Below are 17,762 nucleotides of genomic sequence, written 5' to 3' on the forward strand. Positions count from 1 at the left end.
AAATTTTATCAAGCTACACAATGAATGTCTCCCACTACAACCAAATACAAAACACATCTTTGGACAAACACTAAGAAAATACACTTATTTAGGAAGACAAGCATGCCCTAAAGCCTCAGACAGAACTCTACACAATGGCAAAGGAAGCAAAGCCCAATCCCTCCAAGCTGGTCCCAAGATTTTGGATGTGGTTCTGCCTCACCTACACCCAGACAGTCTGTTTTCCCTCTGTAGTTTGTTTTCACACAAAGAAGTGCTAAACCTAGCACAATGTGTGGACACCACTTCTTTACTAACAGTGAAGAGGCTTCACAAAAGCTTTCTGAACAAGCAGGGAAGAAACATGCCAGGGTTTACACAGCCAGAGATACAGCTTGAATCATTACAGGACTCTAGCTTTCAAAACAAAACAGAGAAGCTCAAAACTTGCTTTTCTCCTAGAAGTGAATGCAATTACTTGCTTTCAATCATTTCTCAACAACTAAAAGCCCAACTAGAAAACTGTGGAAAAAAATCTGGTATATTTCTATTGAAATAAAGAACTTCTATCTAAATTAACTTTAAAAAACACAGTGTCTGCCTGTGAATGACATGATAGGAACTTATATAAATATAAACCATTTATTTCACATTCCCTTAAGTGTAAGCAAGAACCTCAAAAGTTTCAAATGCATATTTCCCACTTTTTTCATAAAACCCTACTGAGAGCTTTGAAATCTCCAAGTGTCACAAAAACTGTTAACCTCTTCCTTTAGCAATTTCAAACATGAAAAAACTTCTCCAAACACGATACTGCAGAGCTTTCACGCTCTGAAAAAAAACTGAAATCAAGATTTTATTCAAAGAAAAACCAGCAGATTATTTCCACATGCACTGAGACCACCAACTGTACACGTGTGGCTATCTCCAGACAGGCAGGTCAGGAGGCCAAAGTGTACAGTGAGTTCTACATCTGTCATGACACTTATCCTGCTTACCTGGAACCACAGTGCTCCTCACCCTGCTTCACCTCTGCATTTTTGTGTGCTGCTGTTGAAGCAAGGTAGACTGAGCTCAGACAGCAGGGATATTCTCGTCAAAGCTACCTCAGTGTGTCAGGTCACAACGAAGTTTTACAGCTTGAACAGCCCCTTAAATTCACTGAACTGGAATGCAAGTACTGCAAAACATTACCCCATCTCCACTACGGTTTTTCAAGTTTTTATTGCCATCAACAGCTATCAGTAAACAGCTTGCACAGCTGTATCTTTCTTTATATTATGGACAGAATACTTATTCCAAGACACTCAGTGATGCTAGAGCAAGCAAGGATTAAGAGTACTTGTCTGAAAAGGGAGTCTAGTTCAAAGGAAGCAAGATGCAGTAAAGTTCTATAAAATAACTATATGCAGGAAAACCTGATTGCAGTGAAGTTAACACACTGAGTAGGGACACAGAGATAGGTTAGACAGTGAGAAAGGGAAAAAAAAATGGAGTGAAGAAGATGGAAGTTGTTGGCAACCCAACTTCCTTGGGTTCCTGACCTTTCAGAGTAAGCATTAAATAAAACCAATCTGTTTAATTCTCAGACAAGAACTTTCAACAACAACATTCCTTGGGTGTGCAAACAAGAAAAATCCTGGCCAGTAAAGCCTAAGAAGATTAGCATACAGTTTTAAGGGTCCATTAGGGCCTTTCAACCACAGTCTCCCCCACAATTTAAAAACTGAGCTGCCCACAACTCAGGATCACCTTTGACAGAAAACACATCATCTCCTTGAAGCTGAGTTTGCCAGAAATCCCTCTGCTCCACTAGCAAGGCTTCAGGACCAACCAAAATAGCTGATGCAGCCACCACAAGAATGCAGTAACACGTGCCACTGTGTATGCAGCTATCACCCAGCTCTGAGAAGCACAAGAGTGCAGTCCAGAAGCCAGAACAACAGCAGCCCAACCACAGTACAGGTCTAAAAGTCCAGTAAACACCGCATATACATAGACAATGTCTAAAAACCCACTACAGCTTGAGCTTTAAATAGCAGCAATATTGAAAATGTCAGAAAAAGCAGAAGTCAGAGTACCCATAAGCTCCCGAACCGGCATTTCTACTCTTCCCTACTGGGAACGATGAAACAACAAAGTAGAAACAGAGTGTTACTTATGAAAACAAGTTCAGCATGAAGATTTTTCCAGGCACATCTAACCCTCACTCAAAGGCACGATTATTCTTCTGCAGGATCAGAAGAACCCAGAAATCAAACAACCACACCCATAGGATCTTCATCTGGAAGAAAGGAAAGGCAGAGTGCATGTGATTTGGAGAAGGATGATAAATCCAAAATACTGGGAATCAATGCAACTAGTGGGAAAAAAATGCATGCAGTTTTTACAAAAATACTAGAAATGGCTGTAATACACGTGAGAACAGTTTTCCTAATAAAAGAATCTGCTGCCAGAAATCCTATATAAACTAGTTGCTTCCAACATCCTATGTGTAGTTCTCGTGTCTACCTGATGTTACAATTCCACAGCTCAAAGAATGAGCTGGCAGCTCTTTTTCACAATCCTACTTCTTTCTCAAGTCAGTTTTTCCATAAACTCATTCTGAAACATGCATTCTCTAAGCCCTTCAAATGAAAAGTCTCATTCTAGGGAAGAGAAAAAAAAATTATGTGGAATGACAACTCATAGTTTAGCCAGTTCTGAAAAACCAGAGAAATAGCAGAAAAGAGATATTAGTATAAGCAATATAAAAGCAAGTTAGCAGAGTCACTTTTGATGGAAAAAACTAACTGTCTTAGTCTTGATGATTTTAAAAATATCTACTCAGTAATAATGGTTCTTGAGATAAATAGTACAATGGTATTTATTGAGACATCTGATTCTATTTTATTTTTTCACTAGTAAGGCAGCTCGTTAGCTCGAAAAATATGTGGCAAACACCAGAGGAACACACGAGTGGTTCTAACTTCGGAAGCTCTCACTCCATATTTATTTTCTTAACTTCCAGCTCTTCCCTTCTTCCATACAACCTCCTTCTACATACAACCAGTTTGCTCCTGAGATGAATGTTCACTCCGGTCTGCTCTCCCAGGTGCCTCGAACAGGAACGCGCATCTCAGCTGAGCAAGGACCACCACATCGCTCACCTGCGCACAGCCGCCCCCCAGCTCACGCACAGCACCTGCGCTCACCGCTCTTCGCTAAGGAAGAGCGAAAACACTGCGGTACAAACATGCGACAGAGATGCAGAAAGCTCCTTCAGAGCGGGCACCGCTCTCGTGTGACGGCAGATGTCAGACACCGTTATTGTTGTTACCCGCACGGCCCCGAGGAACGCAGCCGAGCGGCCACAGGCGTGGGCAGAGCCCTGCTCGGGCCGCTCGGGAGCTCGTTCCAGGTCTCCCGGGCAGGCATCCCCTCGCCAGCTCCCCCCTCCGAGCATCCCCCCGCCGGAAACCCCGCACACGAGGGGCGCCAGTCGCTCCGTGACCCGGCCGTGGGGACATCGCGCCCGGGCGGGGACCGCGAGCAGCCGGCTCGGCTCGGCCCGGCCCCTCTGCCGGCCCGCGGCCGCTCCGCGCCGGTGCCCGCGCCCCGCACGGCCGGGGCACGCCGCGGCCCCGGAGCTCTGCACCGCCGGCTCCCGCCGCCGGGCGCAGCCCCCTCGGGCTCCGTCACCGCCCCAGCCCCACCCGGCTCCCCGCCATCCCTCCGCTCCGACACCCGCAGCCGCCGCGGCCCCATCCCGCCGCTCACCCAGAAGGGCTCGGAAGCGTCCGCGCTGCAGAAGCTCTCGATCCCCATGGAGCGCGGCGACGCGACCGCAGGCTTCCGCGGCAGCGCTCCCCCGTCCGCAGCTCTCCTGCCCGAGCGGCGGCGGGCGGGGCCGGGCCGGCAGCTCCGGCTGGGATCCGTGATTGGCTCCGCGTCACGGGGATGCCGAGCCCGGCGCCGCCGCCGCCCGCCCTGCGCAGCCCCGCCTGGCGCGGCGTTCCGGCCGCTCGGCGCCGCGTGCGGGCACCGGCGCTCCCGCGGGGCCCCCGGCGCCGGGCCCGAGAGCCTCGCCCGGAGCCCCACGCGTGCCTTTGTTCAGCGCGGAAACGCGCCGCGTACCCGGGGCGGTAATCGGTGCCCCCGAAGCGCCGCAGGCGCGGCCGCCTGCCCGGGTCAGCGGCCCCAGCAGCCCCCGAGGTCCTGCGCCTCGCGGCGCACCTGCCTTGCACCGCACCGCACAGCTCCCCCTTTCCTCGGGGGGTACGTGGAGACCGGAGCAGCGCCCGGGCCCCGCGGGACTGAGCCAAGGCGGGGTCCTAGGGGAACACGTGGAAAGGCCTAAGCTCGCCGTCTTACAGCTCACTTCTCAACGTGAACCGGTTGTACTGGTTTCAATGCCCTAAACTAGTTCAGGTTGACTAGCACGGACAGAACCAAAGCAACTTCATCTACAACCAGATTTGCATCAAAACATGTATTAGTTGAGCTAACTGCACAGCCCTGTGGTTGCACTGGGTTGTGTCTCATGGTGCACTCTTCACATCCTATTTAAAATGCGCCAGTTAAATCCACAGCTCGCCTGACTACCGTACCAGAATAGACCAGCTCGAGTATGGTGGTACATATGCAGGAATGGCATCACATGCTGCAGGAAATAGCAGGGTGGTTACATAGTACTCTACAGAAACATCTGAAATCTTTAATCACACAAACCACAGTTTAAAATGTTCTCGTCCATCCAGGGCAATTATGGTAACAGACAAACTTGTTAAAAAGAGACAGGTCTTGTTTCTTTAACATATAACTTAAAAGCAGGCATCACACATACAAAAAATACATATCACAGACTGTTTCTTTATTCACCTGCAGTTTCAGAGCTGCAGTTTCAGAGCCGTGCTAGGTGGGGGCCAGATTGTCCATCCGACAGTGATATTTCTGGTCTGTCCCCCTGGATCCTGCATTCTCAGGATGTCAGGTGGAAGAGCAGCAGCAGCCAAGTCCAGCCCAGCCCAGCTCCCATCTGCATTGATGAATGGAGCAGAATCATCACAGAAAGATCAAACCACACACATTGGGTGTCAGAAGTTTCACGAGTTTGTCAGTTTAACCCCCACCTTAATTCACATGCTGTTAAAATCTTCATTGTATTGCAAGAGAACAGCGAAATATTCAAGTATGATTCCCTTGATTTTTATATGCAAAAGACAATAAACAAACATGAAGTAAGGAGTATCCAGATACATTTTTACCCACGTTTTTCTAAAGATATTACTGTAAGCTAAAAGACTAACAAAATTCAAGTTTCACATTCTGCTTTCTTTCAGCCCCAGACTGTCCCAATGTCACCAATTGTCATGCTCCATGACAAAGATGCTTCGCTTCAAATAATGATTCTTGGCTTTCCACCTCAAACTAGTTCTCTTCCAGTTAATTATATTTCCTTGTAAACCAAAGCACAGTCAAAGTAGAGTAAATAATTAATGTGAGAGGAAGCAAAATAGTTCAGAAGAAAAATGTGACAGCTTCAAAATATTTATGGTGGAGGAGAAAAACCAGAGCTGACACAAAGCCAAACTTGCAGAGATACAGAACCAAGGTCTCAGAGTACCAGAAAGTCACTGAACATGAATTTCACAAACCATTGTTGTAACAGCATCTTCTAAAACACAGATTAATACAATAAATATAAACTGAAATCTTGTTTAGAAAGGAAACAGGAAAAAAAAAAGAACCACACAAAATTATGTTGGTTTTTTGTTTTGGTTTGGTTTTTTGTAGGATACGAATTGAAGCAGGACAGGAAAATGAAGAAATGTGGAAAACTGCAACAACTTATCAACGGGAAATCAGGTATGATAGAAGAGTGACTCACAAGGTCATGGAGAAGTTTGGAAGGATGCAGAGAAACATGTTTAGACTGTGAAAATGCTGTAACATTAAACATAAGCAGCTGTTTGTCCCCAGAGTCACCCTGCGGATCCGGGCAGCGGGCTCAGGGTGGCCCGGGGCAAGCACTGCTCTGACTCACGGACAGCGACTGCAGGGCTAAGGAAACACATTGACTTCACCATCACTTCTGATTGTACTTAATTTTATTTATTGATCTCTACCAGAGATGCTTTGGAAGACTGTCATATAAATATTTGCTTTGAGAGGAAGTGTAAAAAACAAACACAACAAAACAATCCTATCAACCTCCCCAACCCCCACACTTAAGTCTTGTCTTAGGCTTTACTGCCTAAGACGACTCACATTTTCCTTCAAGCCCCAGCAGGCTGCTCCATCTAGACAATAGCAACTCCAGTTTGTTCACCCACCCCGGCTGCATTTCCTTTGGGAAATACTTAACGCATTGACAAAATAAACACTTGACTCATCCCAGCAACACGGAGCACACACAAGCCTCCAGACACGCCAGGGATCCTCAGGCTTGCAAAACACCCCGTATACAGTTACATTTTGGCAAAGGACCTTTCATTAGAAGCCCAGCTTTGGCGAGTCCTTTTAATCAACAGTACATCTGTCAGGGACTGTGCAGAACTCCTCCGCCACACACATGGGAGAAATTCTCGCTGCTTTTCCATGTTTCCTTTCCCGATCTTAGCCAGCCTCTGAAATTAGAGAGGGAGAAGAGAGGGAGAAAGCACGGCAGCCCCGAGACTCCGCACAGCTGGCAGCGCTGGACTGCGAGCGGGCACAGCAGGACAGCCAGCGGAGCTCCACGGGCAGCGCGGAGGCGCTGCTGATGCCGCTTATTCTATCCTGGCACGACCTTGCCCGCGGGCCGCTGGCAGCAGAGGGATCCCCCGGCACCCCTGCTCCATGAGGGGCCGGGCGGGAGCGGCGCTGTGCCCTGCGAGAGCACCCGCCGCTCGGTCCCGCGCTGTCCCCTAAGGGTGCTCCGGGCCCCGCGCTGCTCCCTCAGGGCGCTCTCTCTGTCTGTCTCTGTCTGTCTCTGTCTCTCTCTTCTCTTTTTCTCTCTCTCTTTTTCACTTTCCCTCTCTCTCTCTCTCTCTCTGTGTCTCTCTCCCGGCCCCGCGCCTGCGCATTGCGCGCGGCGCCATTCGGGTCGCGGCGCGGTCATGGCGACGGTGGCGGAGCTCAAAGCAGGTCGGGGGTGTGGATGTGGATGTGGATGTGGATGTGGATGTGGATGTGGATGTGGATGTGGATGTGGATGTGGATGTGGATGTCTCGGGCCACCAGGAGGGCGGGAGGGTGGCCCGGCCTTCCGCGGCCACCCCGATGGCGCTAATGGGGGCCGCCGTCCCTCGGCGCTGCCCATGTCATATACAGTGGGCTGTATTTCAGTATACTTCAGTATTAAACGCATCTTGATGCAGTAACATCCTGCTTCTTAAATTGTCAGAACATATGCTTGCGACTAAAAAAAAAAAGTTGTATTTGTGACTTCTCTGAAAGCTTAACTTTTATCAGTGGTGTGCCTAGACTGGTGGGTGCTGATACCTTATCGCTGTCGCAGCGGTGTACGCCAAAATGCTGTTTGTATCGGGGCTAAGTAATGCTGTTTGGCTTTAAATTAACGGGCCTTTTTGTGGTGATAGTTTTAAAGGACACACTGGAAAAAAGAGGAGCTCTTGCCCAAATCAAAGCGAGGATCAGAGCTGAAGTGTTCAATGCCCTGGACGACCAGAGCGAGCCGCGGCCAGCGCTGCCCCGGGAGAACCTCCTGATCAATGAGCTCATTCGGGAATACCTGGAGTACAACAAGTATAAATACACAGCATCTGTTCTGACGGCAGGTATTGGCCATGAATTTGTGTCATCGCTGCCATAGGAATCAACGATCGTTTGGTTGAATAATTCCATTGATGTTACGGAATTAGTAAGTGTGATAAGGTGCATAATCTTGTCTTCCCTTGGAATTAACAGGGTGCAAACAACCTCTCCATAGCTCTACTTGCAGCATTAAGCCGTATCACTCCGTTAGTTTTTAAGAAAACTTACTCCCTGCTCTTTTACCCTTGAGGTAAATTGTTTGACACAGTGGTTGATGCAAGAGCAAGAAAACTTGATAACAGCATGCAAATTCAAATTTCTTGAAATGGCTGGGAGTAGCAGTTTAGAGAAAGAGCTGTTTGCCTGATGAATTTATACTGTAAGACTTCTTTAATATTTTTCTTAGATTCTCTAAGAGTGAAAATAAATATTGTAATGTGTTATTGTAAATTATACCAGTATGAATCACTAACGCTTGAGTGAGTTCCCTGGAATTGCAATACACTGTTAGTTATTAATAGTCTAAAAGGGATGTGTGTGCTCTCATGATCTTTTGAAGTCATGTGTTAATTGGTGACATTTTTTTTACTGGTCTTAAGATTCAGGGATTTTGTTTTCCAGAGTCCGGCCAGCCTGAAGTACCCTTGGATAGACAATTTCTTGCCAAGGAGCTGAATATAGTTGAAGATGCAAGTGGAAAGTCAGTGTAAGGAGGAATTTTGGAATGCACAGTATATTCTATATTCTGTATACCAGTATGTTTTTAGTGTTATTTTAAATCCCATATAAATGATCTCACCAGTTGAAATGTGGCTGATCCCACACCTGTTCTAATATGCTGGATTCAGCTTCACAATGCCAAACATGGGGCCATTCTCAGACATACTCCAAATTAACACTGAATTCTGCCTACACGGTGGCATTCTCCAGCTGCTGCCCTTGTGTACCAACACACAGCTCTCTTACCAGTGCAGTCTGCTTTCTATAGAAAGTAGATCTGCTCTTTGCATATCTGGGAGTTGCTGTGTGGAGCAATAAAAATATTCCTGTGAGATCAGATATAAAATCAGAGTGCTCCAGTAAAACTGCATTAATGACGTGAGGGCTGAGGCAGGTTCAGACACATTCAGCATTCTCTGTAGTTTGTGCTGTCTGAACCTGTCAGGTGCTTAGGAAGAGCCAAGTTTGAGATGTGCCTGGGTGGACTGGCCTGTAGCCCACCAGTGTCTGGTCTCTTGTGAGTGTGTGGATCCTTCTGATCCATGGGTGGGAATGTGCTCCTGTGCTGAACATGCTCCAGTTCTTCACCTGCCAGGGGAGCTGCAGTTCAGTGGAAAGTATCTCTTAGTCTTAGCTTTTTAGGACAGTCTTGGTGTTCAGGGGGAGCTTAGGTCTGTGCTTATATATGTAAAGATACTTGGATGTGTTTTGTGTCATTAAAGACATCTGTACATATTATAGAAGTTAGTTATTATTAGAAATACTAAGATCTAAAAAGTCCTGGAGGAAGGGGTATTTTTAATGCTCAGTATTTCATAGACTTTACAGACTACTTTTTAATTTCTCCCTTAAGCAGACCTCTCCTGTATGGAATTCTCTCTCATTTCTTACATGATGGTAAAGAAGAAAGTATCCAGAACATCCTTCCAAAAGTATCTTTATTGAATTACCCAAAGCAGAACTTTGGCAAACTGCCTGCTGAGAGAAATCAAAAAGGTGGGTGCAATGTCATTTTTAAACTTTTATATGTGGCTAGATTTCTTATACCATGAATAAACATGCAGCTGGACACTGTGTACCTCCTTCTGTGTGCAAGGAATGCTTTCATCTGACACCAGATGGCTTTCCCATTTCCCTAAAAGTTCAGCTGGCCAAACTGTACATTCATATATTATTACAATCCTGAAAAGGATCAGCTAGAGACAGTCTCGCTGTACTGGGAATTCCGTACAAGATTTTAATCTAAATTTGCAATAAAATATATTAAATAATGGGTATTTCTCTGTTTCTTATCTGGTCTAGCCTAATTTCTGTAGAAAGTTCTTAACTCTTTGGCTGTCAGTTCTTTACATGGGCATAAACCTTTTCTGAGACCATAATTCATATCCTATTTGCCACAAAAGCTTAAACCTGAAGTTCATTAATCTATAGTAAACACTGCTAAATCTTACTTGCTTTTTCTGGTCTGCTTTTGGACTGGTTACAATTAATACCACCTAAACTAAAGAATGAAAAGGTTCATTTGGTCCTGCTTTTTCTTTCTAAGAGTCTGCTTGGCATATTTGCTTCATTTTTTTACTCTGAAAATTTCTTACTGTCCTGTTAATACTATGAACTGTTTGGTTTGCATCCAAGAATTTGAGAAGTATGAAGCCTGAGGTCTTACTGACATCTAAAAAGGGTTGAGAAGTACTAACAGTTTTTCAACAGTTAATTCCTTGAGACAATTATGTTGTTCTTCTGCCAGAAGAGGGAGCTGAAGAAACAAAAATTCCGTACCAAAACTGCTATAAATTACCTTTGTTAGAAAACAAGTATTCCTATCAGAAATTTCTCCATTTTTAAAACAAACTGAATATATAGGAGAATTGTTTTTAAAGTATACTTTTGTTTTTACTGACTCCACAGAGTCACCCTGCCCTGTTGACTCCAGTATAACTTCACATGGAGATTTAATTGGTTACAGTTAGTTACAGAACTCAGTATCAATCATAAGACACAACAGTACATTGCTTTTTTTAGAACTAAACAAAAACATAGACATTCTAAGGCTTTGAACCTTTAAGTAAATATATTCTGAAATTACTTTCTGCATGTGTTTGTGGAGTATGTCAGTGGACACCTAAAGGCACTTGGTTTAAAATACTACTTATCCAACTCTTTTCATTAGGCTGCATGTTCAGATAATCAAGTCCATTCATAAGTTCAACCTGCCAAGTCTCTTATTTGACATCTGACTTGCCTTTCACTTTAGAAAGTATCTTGTTTATTTAGATGTATGAGTATTCCAGCAGACTGGGGATCCTGGTAAAAGGTGTGGAATATGGTGTTTCTTTACCTCATTCACTACAGCTGAGTTGGAAGCTGTCTGAAATCTGATATTAGTGATGTAAAACTTTTATCTTCTACAGCTTCATGGAAACATTTATCTGTAAAATTTCCTAAATTCCCTATGATGATATTATGCATCAAAGTTGGTAATAGTAGAAGATAATGCTCCATGGACCTCCAGATGCATGTAAATATTGTCTGTGTTTCATTTTCAGACAGAATTCCAGAACCAGGAAGGATGGCTGGCATGAGCATCGAAGAGCCTCTTATTTTACAAAGTATAAAGAGATGATACCTTTCAGTTTCTATTTTCTCATTTCAAGGTCGGTCAGATTTAATTTAGGACATTCTTCATTGCATAAATTGCTCCAATAAATCCAGTGGGACCATTTTAGCTTGTAGCATCTACTCATGGGACAGACTGACAAGGTCATACTTACTGACAATTTAAAAAATGTTAGCAAAGCTCTCTTTCCTCAGTGCTGATAGAAGGAAAACTATATAGAATCACACTAGAGAATCTTGTGTCTAGAATTGCACCTGAATATACTGAGTTTATCCAATAAATTTTTATATAATAAGTTATTGTCTCTGCACTTACATCTTTGTTTTTCCTATGTTTCTGAATAAAATTTTTCAGTTTTATTCTGAGTGGTATTTTGAGTGTTCAAACTATACGTTTTAATCATTCTTTTTAAAAAGAGGCTGCAGCTCTCAGATAAGTAAGGGAAAAGAAATTCTAATAGAAAATTGAAGTGATTTAGAGGGATATTTGTTTTTAGTTCTCCAGAAATGGGGACTATATTTATCTTCATGTCAGCAAACAAACAAGAGTAAGTTTTTTCCATCTGGAGTTGCTATAAATTGTACGGTGTAACACTGGGTATATGGGAGGGGAAGGAACTTCTGGGGTTTTTTTCCCAAACACCATGAAACCCAAAGTCAGGAAAAGCTAAAAATAAAGTTGATAGTAGATTACTGATTCCCAGAACTCTTTTTTAGCTGAGGTATTTACATGTTTTGAAATGGTAATTTATTTTAAAAGCCAAACTTGTAGGGGTACATAAAAAATAACATCTATTTTTTTGTCTTCTCATTTTAACAAAATGCATAAATGCTAAATATAGCCAGTGCTACTGAGAGGAGTTTTGTATAAATAAATCTCTAGAATCAGGTCCTTGAAAATCTTTATTGTTAGATAAACGCTGCAGTGGAGGGGGGAAGAGAGGAGGAGAACCTGCAGTTTGTGAAGTTGAAAGGACCCCAAGTTGTGCACACTGAAATTCTGCCTTTATCTTGATTTGACCCAGTTAGTGTAGCAGGGATACTTTTATTTCCACCAGCAGCCTGTACTCTGATGTGGAGTTGCAGGGAGGCTGCATGTATCCCTTCAAAGCCTCAGCAGTGAGCTCATCTCCGTGTGACTGGCAGTGCTGGCAGCTCCTCGCTGGCTGATCTGAGTGTCTCAGGACTGCTGCCAGCAGGGGAGGACGTGTGTTTGCAAATAAACCTCAATCAAATCCATCTGTGAGTCCTGCAGCAGCGGCAGCTGACCACTGGATCGGGCGAGGGAATCTCTGTGCTCCGCACTCACACCTCCACCACCTTCAGCTGCTGGGCTGAAGAGCCATCCCTGAATTTTTAATTTGATTTTCTACAAGCTCAGTGCTAGACCCATGTGTTTCCATGAAGCAGTGGATCAAATTGTTATGCATATTTGGATTCTGAATTGTCTATTCAAGGGCAAAGAAGAAGGCTCTGAAAACGCAAAAGCTCAAGCCTCTGCTATGCAAATGTTTCAGTGTAAACAGCCACTGCTTCTGCTTTCTGTCTTCCCACCATAGATCATTCAGATGCTGCCCAGGTGCCATGAAGTTCCCTGGGAAATGAATTTTTAGTGGTATAAATAAAAAAAAAAAATTCTCAGTCTGAGGAAGGCAAAGGAACGTTTGGTACCTGCCTTTTCCCAAGCACACAGCTCAGCAGGCTCCTCTCTCCACAGTCAGGAGAGCAGTGGCTGCTACAAGGGCATCCTTCACTGAGCTTTGAGGTAAAGGTGTATGTCTGAAATCAGAGACAAAATGCATTTAAAACAAAAGGAATCTTTGGACTGTTTTCTCTGGGGATTCACCCACTGTACAGACACTCTGTAGGGACAGCTGGTAGAATTTGGCCTCTTTGCTCTGCGTGCAACTTGCATTTAATCTAATTCTCCAACACCCTCACAGCCCACATCTGGGGGTTAGAAACAATCTCTTGTTTCAAAGTATAGCCATTGTACAAGCAAACTAAAGGCAAATTAAAGTGTATTTCCAGTGATGTTTATTTACAACAAAGCTTTGAAATAGGTCTATGAAAATATACTGGTCTAGTCATATTATTAATCGTCTAGCATTTATCTTGACAGTATATGAAATATGAGAGTATCTTTCAAGATGCTGACATACAGCAAGTCCTCTGAATGTCAGACTGCCTGCCTTGTTACTGGCTGAAGAGGAATTTCAAAATCTTTCCCACATGAATGCGTTTGGCATTCCTTAAAATTTTAAGGTGAGATCAATATTTAGATCAAAATATTTCACAGTCCTAGAGTCACAGGCTCAGGTTTTAGAAGAAATTGCCAATTAGGTGAGCATGCACAAAAATTATTTTCCTAACTTCAGAAGTTGCAGAATTACAGCCTGGGATGTCTTGTATTAACTGGCCTTACTCTTTCTACCGACAACAGAAAATGAAAAAAAACAAAGATGCAAGCATATAAAAGCTTAGGGTCTTTAAACAGCAAAATGCATTTGTGAATTTTGTTGGAGTTCAAACATTAACTAAGAGCATAATGGAGGGAATTACATTAAATGAGGCTGTTTGTTGTCTAAGCACATTATCGAAAGTGAAGGTGACAAGGAGCCAGAGAAGTCTGGTGTGGATATCAGATCTGGAAAGTACTTTGGAAGAACTTAACCCACAAGTTTTAAAAATTAAAAAAAATCTTTAAGACTAAATTTCTGCTATCCCCTAGAATGAGAGCAAACTGTGTCTCTCGACTGCAGGGCAGCTGTGCTGTTTCAGAGGTTTTAGTTTCTGTCCTGCACAAGAGATTTTTTAAGCTTTATCAGCTCCCTCTGAGGAGTCAGTTACGTTGTCCTTCCTGAGCACCCTCGAGTGAGGCACCCAATCTCGGTGTCACTGGATCATTTTTCCGGAGGACTGATTAGCCTTGGGTAATCACCTTGAGAAAAAGAAACCCCAAAAGCTTTGTTCACATCACACTTGCAAAGACACCCTTTCAGCAGCAGCTGATTCAGACCTGCTCTGTGCACTTCACCTGACCACCTGCAGCCAGCGTTAAGCACAAACATCAAGCAGCTGGTTAGTATTTTCCCTCATCAGACTGTTCTCAAGATTGATTGTCCTGCCTTGGACACAGACTGTCCCTCCTCTGCAAGGGCACAGGTGGTAATGCACCAGTACAATTACCTGTTCTAATTACATTTGTCATCTTAGAGAAACATGGTGGTAAAACTTAAGTAAAAACATTTTTAAACAAAACAAAAATTGCTTACCTAATGCTTTATTTAACAAACTAACACTATCTGTGCTTTTTTCCTTCCCCTCTCTTGTGTTCAGGTTACACCATGGTAAGGCAGTTAAAAGTTCACTTATTTCCTTCTCGGGTCCTCCTTCTCGGGTCCTCCTTCTTTTCCCCAAGTACAATATTTACTGTACAAATTCAGTAAGGAGATATTTAAGGGTAGGCTGTCCAATACTTTATTATTTTTTTAGAAAAGTAATTAAAACAAATAAATTAACAAATCAAGGGAGTTTAAACAAAGCTTATTTTCTTATCGCAAAGTCATCATCCCCTGGGAATCCACAGCTTTCATTTTGAGGCAACTTTGGTTTAAAATAACCACCACAACTTCCAGGAACCCCCTAACCAGACTATCTGATTAGTATATTCTTACATTAGCTTTTAAGTGAAGGTTGGAAGCCATGCTTGCATTTATCAGTTCCTACCCCACATGGCTTGAGAGTGCAACTCTTTCAGTCCCTGCACCAATATTTTTTTTTACTTTCCAGCTCCGTTTAATGCCACATCATATATCACCCTCCAGCACTGCTGCTGTTAAACTCCCTCCTTGGGCAGTAAGCCTGCATGTGCAGCAGTTTGCAGACCAGCCAGAACAATTTCCACTCCTTTTTAAGCTACTATTATAATGTGTCTGGTTTTGTGAAACAGCTGCATGTGTTTAAAAGGAACTTCTTAGGATAACTTTGATGAATGTTAAAATAATCATACTTTTCAGAGGATTCCCTTGCATTTTATTGTGTTTCTAATTAAAAGAGAAGTTTGCGATCAAGAAATTAAAGGGGAAAAAAGTAAAATAGGGTGAACTACCCTGCCCTGTGAGGGACTTTCGGCTAACAAGGACAAGTTACTTGGATTTATGTCGTGATGATCATTTCCCTGGCCTTGCTCCAACAAAGTCACACATGCACAGGTCTGGTACAGTGCTGCTGGGTCCTGGAAGCTCTGCGTGACTCCGTGGCAGCCCCACAGCACTGCAGACACCAGCCCTCCCTCTGGCAGGATGGTCTGTGACCTCTGGGACTGTGTCACTGCCCTGGCAAATCTGGTCTTCTCCAGATGAGCCCCAAACTTGACCCTGAATCTGGTATTTCTGAAGTATTGTAGAGCAGAAACCCCAGGGCTCTTTCCCTCTCTCCTCTTTGTCCAATTTTTTTCACCACTGGCCAGAACTAGAAGAAGGGGCTACAGATCTATCACACCTGCAAATTCCTGATCCGGGGACAGCAGAGGTTTTCAGCCAGCCTCCCCTCATAGGTATTTTTTTAGGATGATGAGACCAATATGAGCTCCATCCATCTTCCCCAGGAGGGTTTATTTTCCAGAGAAGACAGAGCTGTTGATGTCAAGAGAAATAATTTCACTCAGGCCTGTGCTCTGATCCTTTGGGTATACACCATATTTAGTCTGTTGCTGAGAGGGGGTTGTTTCGGTATTTTGTATTTGGCACGTTGATGGGAATTCCTAGAGTATCCTAGCTTTCCCTTTTTGGGATATCTCCATCCACAGGTCCTACTGCACAAGCCTGTTGGCTACTGGGGGAGGAAGGAGGGGGGACAGCTGGGGACTGAAGGGTTGGGGCGTGTGAGGAAGGTTTGATGAGGACCAGATCACTCCCTAACCCCAGCAGGTCTGGCTCCCAGCACCCTCTCCTCCTCCTCTTCCTCCTCCTCCTCCTCCTCCTCCTCCTCCTCATCCTCATCCTCCTTGTCCTCCTGCTGTCCCTGCCAGCACATGGTGCCTGCTCCCTGTTCTCTCCGTGCATCCCGGGGACTCTGCCCCCAGCTCCTCATCACTTCTCTTCTACGTTTACAGTCGCAGGGGGGTATTTCTTATATATGAACAAGTACTTACAGTCCTTTCTCAAGAACTGAGCTGCACACTGGATTGCAAAAGAAACTTTGGCAAATCTGCTGGGAAAGTGGCAAACAGCCCTCTCGTTTCCCAGGGACAAAGGAGGCTTAAACGAGCCCCAGGCTGTGAATGTCACATAAACACAGGGACACCCAGAGCCACCTCCACCCATACAGTCCTGCTGTCTTAGGAATAACCCTCTTTGCCCAAGCAACCCCTGAACTCAGGGACTTAGCTCCAAAATGCACTGACAGTGGGTAGGAAACATCCTGTGCCACACCGGCCATGACCTGTCCTTTGCCCTTCTGGGCATGAGGGGACAGGGATACTGCCAAGGCAGGAAGGAGTTAAAGGTCCATTTGCTTTGTCAAACAGCAGGGGAAAAGGGTGAAACCCTGAACTTGTGATTTAGGGGCACCCCTCTCACACATCTTTTTGAAAGCCAGAACCAGCCTGATTCCCTAAAAAAGTGTCTTGGGGCAGGGGCCACAGCTCAGGGTTAGGCCCTGCTGGGAACGAGGTCCTTGGCTCAGGCTGTGCTTTTTAAGCCAGGTACCAAAAGGATTTTCCAGCAGGACGTGGTTTCCAGGGCCCCTCCCCAGTGGCAGGATTCTCCTCCTCTATATAGGGAGGCTGCAGAGGCAGCAGGGACTCGGGCTGTCCCGGCTGGTGGCTGTATCTCCAACTCGCTCTGCTCCCCCCGTTGGACACCTGTGAGTACCGGGGGAACGTCCCTCTGGGCACCTGCTGGGGCTCACACCCTTTGGGATGGGCACTCTGGCACCTTCACTCTTACTCTGCTCTGCAAACGTGTTCAGAGCATCAGCTGGGGATGGGCACAGACCTGCCAGCCGTGGTTTATCCTGGTTTGTGTGTTACTGGTTGGGTTCTGCTGAAAATGCATAGAGACTGTGCATGCCTGAAAGTGGGGACGGATGTCATAGCCTGCTTCTAGTCACTGCTAGCACTGCCATTGCTGTGTCGAGCCTGAAAGACACTGGCTGCAGAGAAGGAGTCATGCTCTGAGCCAGCAGCAGGGCAGGGCAGGTGGTCACAGGTACCTGCTGCAGGCAACCATCACTCATGCATTTGGGAATGAAAAACCTGAGCTGCTGATTTACTGTAAGTGCTCCTAATCTCTCAGTCCTAATAAAGGACTGCTGAAAGAAAGTGCAACCAAATAAAATAATCAGCTCATCAGTAACTTGTTCTTTAAACAGGAAAAATGCTTAAAAATTAGGAGTGGAATCACTTTTACATAAATACCCCAGCATTACATATATATTTTTTTTTAATATGCTGGGAACAAATCTGAAGCAAAACTAATCTGACAATTTACTGGAGTACAGTAATTTCAAAGGTGACATGCCTTGTTTTATCTTAATGGAAAATAAAGCGACAAACTTCTAAGGAAATCCCATAAGTAAATTAAGACGACAGTAGATGGCAGTGCAGAAAGCAGCTTCAGCACCGTCCCAGAGGTTCATTGGCTTCTTTTACCTGTATGTGTGTGTGTCTGTGTCTGTGTGCATGCACACCTACAAAAATGTTGATA

At 44.7% G+C, this 17,762-nt stretch overlaps 2 protein-coding genes across 12 annotated transcripts in view; one reads left to right on the top strand and one right to left on the bottom strand.

Annotated features, from left to right (window-relative positions):
* LOC134050659 (multidrug resistance-associated protein 1) overlaps positions 1 to 3,863 on the bottom strand; it is a 47,920-nt gene extending 44,057 nt beyond the window's left edge. For all 4 annotated transcript variants that reach the window (XM_062503870.1, XM_062503871.1, XM_062503869.1 and 1 more), the window contains exon 1: positions 3,739 to 3,863. In XM_062503870.1, coding sequence (XP_062359854.1) covers positions 3,739 to 3,786 — 48 coding nt within the window. In that variant the 5' untranslated portion in view covers positions 3,787 to 3,863. The remainder of the gene's footprint in view (positions 1 to 3,738) is intronic.
* A 2,165-nt stretch (positions 3,864 to 6,028) lies between these two features.
* Positions 6,029 to 11,412, top strand: CEP20 (centrosomal protein 20). 8 transcript variants are annotated; one of them, XM_062503434.1, is made up of 5 exons: positions 6,052 to 7,086; positions 7,542 to 7,739; positions 8,338 to 8,422; positions 9,290 to 9,432; positions 10,983 to 11,412. In XM_062503434.1, the coding sequence occupies exons 1-5, from the start codon at positions 7,059 to 7,061 to the stop codon at positions 11,057 to 11,059; spliced, it is 531 nt and encodes a 176-aa protein (XP_062359418.1). In that variant the 5' UTR covers positions 6,052 to 7,058; the 3' UTR covers positions 11,060 to 11,412. The 8 variants fall into 8 exon arrangements, 6 of the variants coding, with proteins under 6 accessions (XP_062359422.1, XP_062359418.1, XP_062359420.1 ...); XM_062503436.1 differs by having other exon boundaries at positions 6,056 to 7,086; positions 9,293 to 9,432; XM_062503438.1 differs by lacking the exon at positions 10,983 to 11,412 and having other exon boundaries at positions 6,029 to 7,086; positions 8,338 to 8,471; positions 9,293 to 9,432.
* Positions 11,413 to 17,762: the final 6,350 nt, after the last annotated feature.

Source organism: Cinclus cinclus, chromosome 16, assembly GCF_963662255.1.
Source record: "Cinclus cinclus chromosome 16, bCinCin1.1, whole genome shotgun sequence".
NCBI lineage: Eukaryota > Metazoa > Chordata > Aves > Passeriformes > Cinclidae > Cinclus > Cinclus cinclus.

Bases quoted from the DNA above. Each gene is read 5' to 3' on its own strand.
- CEP20 (XM_062503432.1), top strand. From the start codon at position 7,499: ATGCTGTTTGGCTTTAAATTAACGGGCCTTTTTGTGGTGATAGTTTTA. The intron at 8,423-9,289 runs GTAAGGAGGAAT...TTCTCCCTTAAG, and splicing joins GATGCAAGTGGAAAGTCAGT to CAGACCTCTCCTGTATGGAA. The intron at 9,433-10,982 runs GTGGGTGCAATG...TTTCATTTTCAG, and splicing joins TGCTGAGAGAAATCAAAAAG to ACAGAATTCCAGAACCAGGA.